Source organism: Tupaia chinensis, unplaced genomic scaffold (genome assembly GCF_000334495.1).
Source record: "Tupaia chinensis unplaced genomic scaffold, TupChi_1.0 Scaffold000627_1, whole genome shotgun sequence".
In the NCBI taxonomy this organism is placed as follows: Eukaryota; Metazoa; Chordata; class Mammalia; order Scandentia; family Tupaiidae; genus Tupaia; species Tupaia belangeri.
This window is the reverse complement of record NW_006160147.1, coordinates 2,067,231-2,075,157: the sequence shown is the minus strand read 5'-3', so window position 1 is coordinate 2,075,157 and position 7,927 is coordinate 2,067,231. Positions and strand designations below refer to the sequence as shown.

The following is a 7,927-nucleotide window of genomic DNA, read 5'->3' as shown; positions in this document are numbered from 1 at the left end:
GAATGGTAAAACAGCCTCCAAAGCTTGTTATTGGCTTGCTTTAAAAATGATCTGAGGTAATAAAAGACTTGACAGAATTAAATCTTCCACTGTACTTAATACATAGATATGTGAACACCTGACCCCGTCGGTGAGCTGGTTTTGCCCGTGCCTGGTGAGAATGTAAGACAGGGAAAAGTTTGCTGAAACATGTTAACTTTTACAAAACCCAAATTGACTGTGTCCCCCCACTTCCTACAATGATGGATTTGGTAGTAACGGGACTGTACTGGGGGGTCCCCTTCCTACCTTGGACAGCTCAGGAGGGGATCCAGTACAGAAGGGGGGAGTGGTTGTATTCGGTCACTTTCCTCTCACAAAGGGCCATCTGGCAGCTCTGAAGGGCCTCAGGCTCCCTTTCCTTAGTCCTGTCACTCTGGAAAGGGGGGTGGTGGTCATGCTTCATTCATTTAATGAGAAATGGAGTTAAGGGAAGTGGATTCACTCCTGCACAGAAGAGCTTAAGTCAACATCAGCAGGGACAAAAATGGAGCCACTGTCTCGATAAGGAACACTTAAAAAAACATCTCCTGGCGAAGTCTCCAGCTCCTGAGAGGCAGGTGGGAGAGGGGGTATTCTGGGCAGTGTTTAGGGGAAAAGGCACAGGGCGTGGCTGGGTGGCGGCTGGGGGGCAGCTGGGCTGTTGTGGGCTTGGAAGAAGGGGAGCTTTTCAAGGAGGCAGGGGTCTTTTGCTCCTTTAACTCAGCATTAATGTCATAGGGGCCTCTTGTTCTGAATACATATTTCCAAAATCAGAATATTTGAGAAAGACGAGATCTTCTTCAAGACTGAACAGGTTGTAGGACATGGCAAATGGCAGAGTCAGAAAACTGAGGAGAATGTCAAAGCTGGTACTCAGGTGCCAAGGCACCAGGTTTCTGGTCCCTGCTGGAAGGTTTTCTCAGATGCTGCTGGAATGGCTCTTTGGGCTGCCCCAAGGCTTTTCAATACTCACTCCCCAACAATCATCCTGCCCCAAAGAACTCTGGCAGAGTTCTGTTTTGATGGTCTGTCTTGTCCTAGGCCTGTCAGCTTCTGGTCCTCAATATCCAAGTCATTCTTTTGCCACCACTTAAGGAACAGGAGAAAGTTCAGGCCTATGGTTAAAAACTATACACCACGCGTTTGCAAGCGTCTCGGTCAAGGCTGATGGCTCTAGCACTTAAAACACCACACACACCTGACAAGATGGTAGTTTAAAAATCAAAGGTAACCTGACAAGGTTAAGGGGTTGTTAACATTCTTACCACCTCTTAATTGCTTCCACGGATCCTTTTAGCAAAGAAACCTGTCTGCCTCTAGAACTAAATTAAAGGTTCTATTGAAACCAAGAGGGAGAATGGTCAAAGTTCACTCAATTCACTTGTGTACTTTGCATTTTCTTAATCATCATAACTTTAAAAAAAAGAAAAAAAAAAGGAAAGGAAAGGAAGACCGGGATCATCACAAGAGACCAAAAGAACCATGGAGAGGTTTGACTAGAAGGACAGAAAGAGCTAGAGGACTTTACATACAAGTTTCCAAAAATGGGAAAAATTGTTTTGAATAACACTCTCCTATCTGATTTTATATCCTTGTAGCTCTACCTCAACATAGTTCATCTGGGGATATTTGTCTCTCCCTGAATCTTCAACTTAGCTTATAAATGGCACAAACTCATAGGATAAAACCCAAGAGTCAGGAGATGGTGACATCTGTATGAACGCCGAGGAGGAATCTGGGTTGCAGTGATGCCAAAAGAACTGTTGTCATTTCTTTAGCAATGACAACTGGTATACCCAAGTAGTAGATTCTACCATTACCTGCCTGGGGTTTGACTAGGTCCTGCTACAAACCCCAACTCAAGTTTATGTCGAAATCCTTGTAGGTCTGTGCTCTTGCCTCTTTGTGGTCAGGTGGGGGTTCACGCACATGTGGGAGCAGCTGACATGACAGTGAGAAGTCTTGTCACCACCTTAGAGATGGGACAGATGACAGAGGAATAGAGTAAGTAGGGCAGGGAGTTGGAGAATGAAAGCTCAGACTGATGTCTCCAGGCTGTGCAGAGGGCTATCTGTGTGGGAGGCGACAATCTGCACTTGGTCGCAGTCCACTGCATTGTTGTTTTTGTTGGCATGTGGAGTGACCTCACCGTCCAGCAGGAGCACCCGAGTTCCAGACTTAGAAAACTTTTCAAGATCTTCCTCCTCGCGCTCATCCAAGAGTGGTGTTTGCGGCCCTTCCTCATCTAAGGCGAATTCAGGGTGAGTCATGAAGCTGTGGATGGAGTCTTGGTTCTTGGGCTTCTGAATGCTTTCGTGGAGGGAACTATGGAACGCTTTGACCACTTTGATCTATAGCAAGGGAAGGAAAGGAGGACGAGAAAACAGGGAGGTGAGATCTAGCCAGCAGAAAAAGGACCTGGTGGTTTCAGGAGAGAAACAAAACCCAACTACCAAACGTGACTGCTTAACAACCAAAACCGAACACGAGACACACACAGTTCAGATTTCGAGCCCTGAGGTGGGGTGGGGTGAGCGATGGCACACAACCAGCATGTATCAAAGGGCTCCATTAAAAAAAAGTAGAAAACCCAAAGCAAAGTTAGCATTTCCAAAACAATCCACTCTTAAAATGAAAACAGAAAACAAGACTCATTAGTTCTTTTGGGTGGAGGGCAAAGACGTTGGAACCAGGTGCAAATTAACAGCCAAACTTAAAAGATGATTCAGACACGTGGATTTCTGTGTGGAGGCCAAACATTGTGTGAAGGTGGGGTGAAAAGATTACACACTGAAGCTTAGTTACCTCTTTAAAACTCTCAAAGAACCAACACATACCAATTGGTACATAATACACGTTGGGTGGCAAGTGACCTCGAGTACCGTGCAGCCAGCCAGCCAGCCAGACCAGTCCTCCTCTGTGTCAGCAGCATGCAGGGAACTAAGGCCCTCCGCCTTGATGCATTGCCCTTCCAGGCAGGAGTCATGCACACATTTACGCCCCACGGCCTCCACTGTGTCCCTTCCCCCGAAAGCAGCAGAACTCCACTCCTCCCACCCCCCCCCACCCCAAAAAGGCAAGAGTGAAACACAAATGTCGAAAGACACCTTCCTCCTGCCCACTGAGGGAAGACCTGGCTCTCACAACTCGAATGCGCGCCCACGTCTCCGGGGCACCCAGCTGTGCCCAATCATGCTGCTTTCTCCAGCTGTTCCCAAGTTGCGAGGAGCCATGTGATCTGGTGTGGAGACGGGAGAGGCCGGGACCAAGGAGAGAAACCTACTCCAGAGGCAGTGCTGCCAAATGGCCCTTCTGATGGGGTGGACAAAGAGGGTGGTGGGATGGAAACAGAGTGCAGTTTTACTGGGCGAAGGCACAAACACATCGTCCAGGGTCAAAGTCTCTGTTCCACTGCACAGAGAGGAAGGGATCCAGTCCATTCAAAGGGTAGAAACTGCCAGAAACTGATCCCTACGAACAGCCTTTCCTTACCCATGGGCATCAGCCCTTTTGGCAGTGCTATTTTTCTCCACTGTGGGTCTTTGAGGTGTGGTTTGGAACCTGGGCTGGTAGAACTCGGGTAGGGTAAGGGGGTTAGATCCCTGAGAGGCTGGAGAGAGAGGCCACGAAAAAGGTAAGCAGTACCTTTATATGACCAGTCTGTTATCTTTACTATCCGTGATATTAAACTTCCTGCTCTTTGTGAAGCAACTGAATACTTCATTGAAACAATTCTATGTGAAGTTTCATACAGAAAACAAACTGGAAAACGGGTTGGAGTGAGGGTCTGTAACTGTTTGCTGGCTTTTCTTCTCACCTGGTAGGGTGACCAAGAACACTGTTACAGGTAAACAATGAGGGAGATAAAAATGAATTGGGGATAGGTAGATGGAAAAGATAAGGAACCTTCTTCTTTAGGGGAGCAAGGAATAGTTATTCAGCTAGACTGCAGGACTGGAATCTAGAGAATCCACCTGTAAGGGAAGCTCAAGTGAAGGAGAGAGCTAGGAAGGCCCACCTGGCTGGTGGTGGAGAGAAGAGTGGGGGGTAGAGGGCATGGGACTGTGTCAGAATGCCCCTCAACTCCATGCTGGCCTCAGAGAACCCATGTTGATGAGCAGCCACCACCATCCACCGCAAGGGCTAGCATTCTCCCTTCTTGGAGCACAGAGCCTGGTGCATGAGTGGTGCGTAGGGACAAGACACAGCTAGTGAAGCAGGTGTGGTGCAAGCTTTGAGCACTCTCTACTCAGCCAATCAGCCCTTCCTTCCCTGGTATTCATTTCTCAAAATCTGTGGGAAATGTCTCTTCTGGGGGTCGTATCCTAAGGGGAAGGGCAACTCTTTTTCCATGACTTGAGAGTCCCAACCAGGCTGGACTTTAGATTAGGTAGGTGTGCTAAAGATTCCTGGAGTACAAAAAATGGGCAGAGGAAGACTCCATTTCTTCAGCTGAAATTCTGTGGTTTTCTGTTTCCTTTTCAGAAACCAGGAGAAGGGTTAGGAGAGGGAAATCTTACAGATCTATCTAATGAAGGCTGGATAAGTATCAATAGATGAATTTGTCTGGAGGCCTGGAATGGGAAAGTGGGCTTTAAAATGCATGATTATAACTTCTAGGGCCTCCAAGTTATGAGGCACAGCTGGAGAAAGAGCAGGTATGGTCTCTCTCCCTGCTGATCATCTAGCCACTGAGGGTTTGGAGCACACACTCTAGCAGCTCCTCTACAAGAACCCAGTGGATTCTGTCCTCTGCTTAGTCTTCTTCCACCATCAAACGACGGCAACATTTAATGCTAATTCTTCCTGCCAGAGAGCCATGATTTAAAAAGAACAAAAACTAGTTAGAAGGGGATGGCAAACTAGAAGAAAAAAAAAAATTAGAATAAGGGAGGACTAGAATCAAAGGCTCTTGGGTATCTGCTGGATAAGACTTACTTAGTTCTTTCTTGCCTGCCTTTAGGCCTCAAGAAATAGTATATGTCTCTCCATCAAACTCCGCCCCCAGACTGCACACCAGAATACTTACAGTTGGTGAAAAAGAAAAACAAATCTAAATCTGGTCGGGCTGCACAGCTCACAGTCATGTGAACCACAGACAATGCAACTGTTCCTTCTTCAGCTCCCATCCCAGGATTGGGCGATGAGGTTGGGAATGGGGGAGTAAGGGATAGACTGAACACTCAGATCCTTCAAGCCCACGATAGATTTAATACAGAAAACCTCCTTGCCCATCAAATACATTAACAGTCTACTAGCAAAGACTAGCTGCCTTCTCTTTCCTTTCTGCATCTTGTTTGGGGAAGGTAAAATGATCAGGAAGAGGGAGGCAAGCATTAGCACGAATCCAGCAACCTACTGATGGGAACCTCTTGGGCTGTGAGCTGACAGCATTCTCAATGAAAGGCTGGCTGAGAAAGGGGTTTCTAAAACTGTATGTGTAAAATTAGACACGAAGGGCTGGCTGCTGGTGAAACAAACTAGAGGAATGGAGACGCCAAAAAGGAAAAGGTTGCTCTTCAGAAACTCCTAAAAAACATTTAGTAAATGAAGAAAAAATCAGTTACTTTGAACCCTTTCATTATTTCTCCTACCCATGTGTGAATCAATTGGTTCTTAAACCAGAGCTTAAAGTCTCTGAAAAGTAACAGAGGTGCTCAGTCTTGAACATCTGTACATGTGAAAAAAATTACCTTTTTTTTCCTTCGATGTAGCTCTAACTTTCATGCTAATCTCACCTGCTAACCATGCAACAGTTGACAGAAAGACTATCCTTATCAACCAAGTTCAATATTGGCTCAATTATCCTAGGTCCAACTGGTTTTTCATTCAGCCTAACCTGGTGTCTAAACTTAGGAGGTAGAGTCATGGTGCAAAGGAGCAGGAGGAGAGGAACAACATGTCCAAACACAGCAAAATGCAACAGCAACAGTAACAAAAACAAGGCAAGGCAACGCACCAATGCAAGGAGAAAAGGAGCAGGCGATGCAGAACGATAAAACAGTATTATTGACTTTAGAATGGCTAAGGTTTTATAGCTTTCAACATGAAAAAAAATAAAAGGGCACACAGCCTGGTTTTACGGTGGGATTTTGGTCTTTTCTTCCCTTAAGCCAAAAAATGAAAGAAAGAAAAAAAAAAAAACCCAAAGGGCAAGATAACCACGGCTAGTTAAAGTGGATGCCACGTGCTCTCTGGTGGTCATTTTAGCAAATCATGCATTGTAATAGACTATCACTCACTGCCCAAAGATGAAACAGCAGCAACAGAAGTGGTGGGGGAGGATCTGACTGATGCAACTGCTGCATAGGAGGAGCTAGGAACAAGTTTTACATCAAGTTGTTGCCCAGCGGTTGGTCGCCTTAGGACTCCCTTAAAAGAGGCTCCCGTCTGGAATGTGTTAATTACGTCGATCTGCAAAGAATCAGAGAGTGAGACACCTATGCTCTACAGTCAGAGAGAGGTGAAGAAAGGGGACAGGGAGGGAGGCTGGAAGTAGCTGGGAAAGGGGACAGGAGATGAAGGCCAGAGATTCTCTCACACACAAAGCAATAGAACAGAGAATGGGGACGGTTAAATGCATATCATTTCATTAAAGGAACAACTTGCCAGGGAGTCCAGACAACCCAGCCAGAATTCAAGTTTCTCTTCCCTTTCAACCTGTACTTGATATTTTCAGTGTACAGTTGCACAAGTGTGCTTAAAATTTAAAGGGCCTTCCCTACCCTTTCCCTCTTAACAGCTGGATAGAGACTGGCAGTTTATTTCATTTTGGGGGCTTGTACTCTTATTATTATTACTTAAGATTTTGCCATAGGGTAGGGCCCAGCAGGTAGCATAGTGGTTAAGGTACTGGACTCCCATGTGCTTGACCGTCATTTGAGTCTGAGACCCAGCGGCTTGAAAGTCATGCTAGGCAAGTGTGCATGCACGACCAAAATCCTGAGAGAAGAATGGAGAAGAGGGGACTGTGGCATGGCCATCCCCCTGGGGGGGGGGGGGGATTTCTTGCTTTTTGTCTGTCTTTCCGGTGAGCGCATGTGCCCTAGAGCAAAATCCTCTAAAAAAAAAAAGTTTTTGCCATAGGATACATGCGCTTGCTGGAGAGAGACAAAGTGAGAAATCACCCCCCCTGGGGGATGGCCATATCACAATCTCTTCTCCTCTATTACTCTCCTGGGATTTTGGGCACGCATGTACATGTGCCCAGCATTTTTCAAGCTGCCAGACTATCCGTGGTTGGGAATGTAGGAGTCCAGTGCCTTAAACGCTGTCACTTCCTGGTTCTATGTAATTTTTTTTTTTTTGGAGAAGTTTTTGCTATAGGGCGCATGCGCTCGCCAGACAGACAGAGCGAGACAGAGAGATAGAAAGTGAGAAATCACCCCCCAGGGGGGATGGCCACGCCACAATCCCTTCTCCTCCATTCTCCTCTTGGGATCTTGGGCACGCACACACACACGCACACGTGCCCGGTGTGAGTTTAAGCTACCGGGTCCAGGACGTGAACCGTGGTCAACTACGTGGGAGTCCAGCGACATAGCCATTATGCTAACTGCTGGTCCCATGGTCCTATGTACTTTTAAAATTAAGACATGCAATTTAAGATACTAAGGGCAAAGTATATATAACTGAATTTCAAGACTTGGGAACCTTCAAACCAGCTAACTAGCTAAACTGACTGATATCTATCTGTGCAGATTTTCCAGAAAAATAACTCCTGTGTTTAAAGAGAAGCAGGTAGTACAGTAGCCCATACATAGGTAGCCAAAGTGGGAAGGCATTTAGACCATGTGCTGGGGCTCATCCTCTTCTGGGCATCTTCTCTGAGATACCCTTTCCGCGGGCCAATGTGAACAGGGCCCTTGAGAACAGAGCTCAGGATGTCGGTGGCCAGCCCCAACAG

General features: G+C 46.5%; 1 protein-coding gene across 6 annotated transcripts in view; it reads right to left on the bottom strand.

The window, feature by feature from the left end:
• Positions 1–1,056: 1,056 nt before the first annotated feature.
• The window catches only part of ATP2B4 (ATPase plasma membrane Ca2+ transporting 4), a 120,039-nt gene continuing 113,168 nt past the window's right edge, over positions 1,057–7,927 (bottom strand). For 3 of the 6 annotated variants that reach the window (XM_027776017.1, XM_027776019.1, XM_027776018.1), the window contains one exon: positions 1,057–2,372. In XM_027776017.1, the coding sequence (XP_027631818.1) occupies positions 2,058–2,372 (315 nt within the window). In that variant the 3' untranslated portion in view covers positions 1,057–2,057. Of the gene's footprint in view, positions 2,373–6,263; positions 6,436–7,927 lie in introns of all 6 variants that reach the window. The other 3 variants (XM_027776021.1, XM_027776020.1, XM_006159177.3) reach the window with 2 other exon arrangements.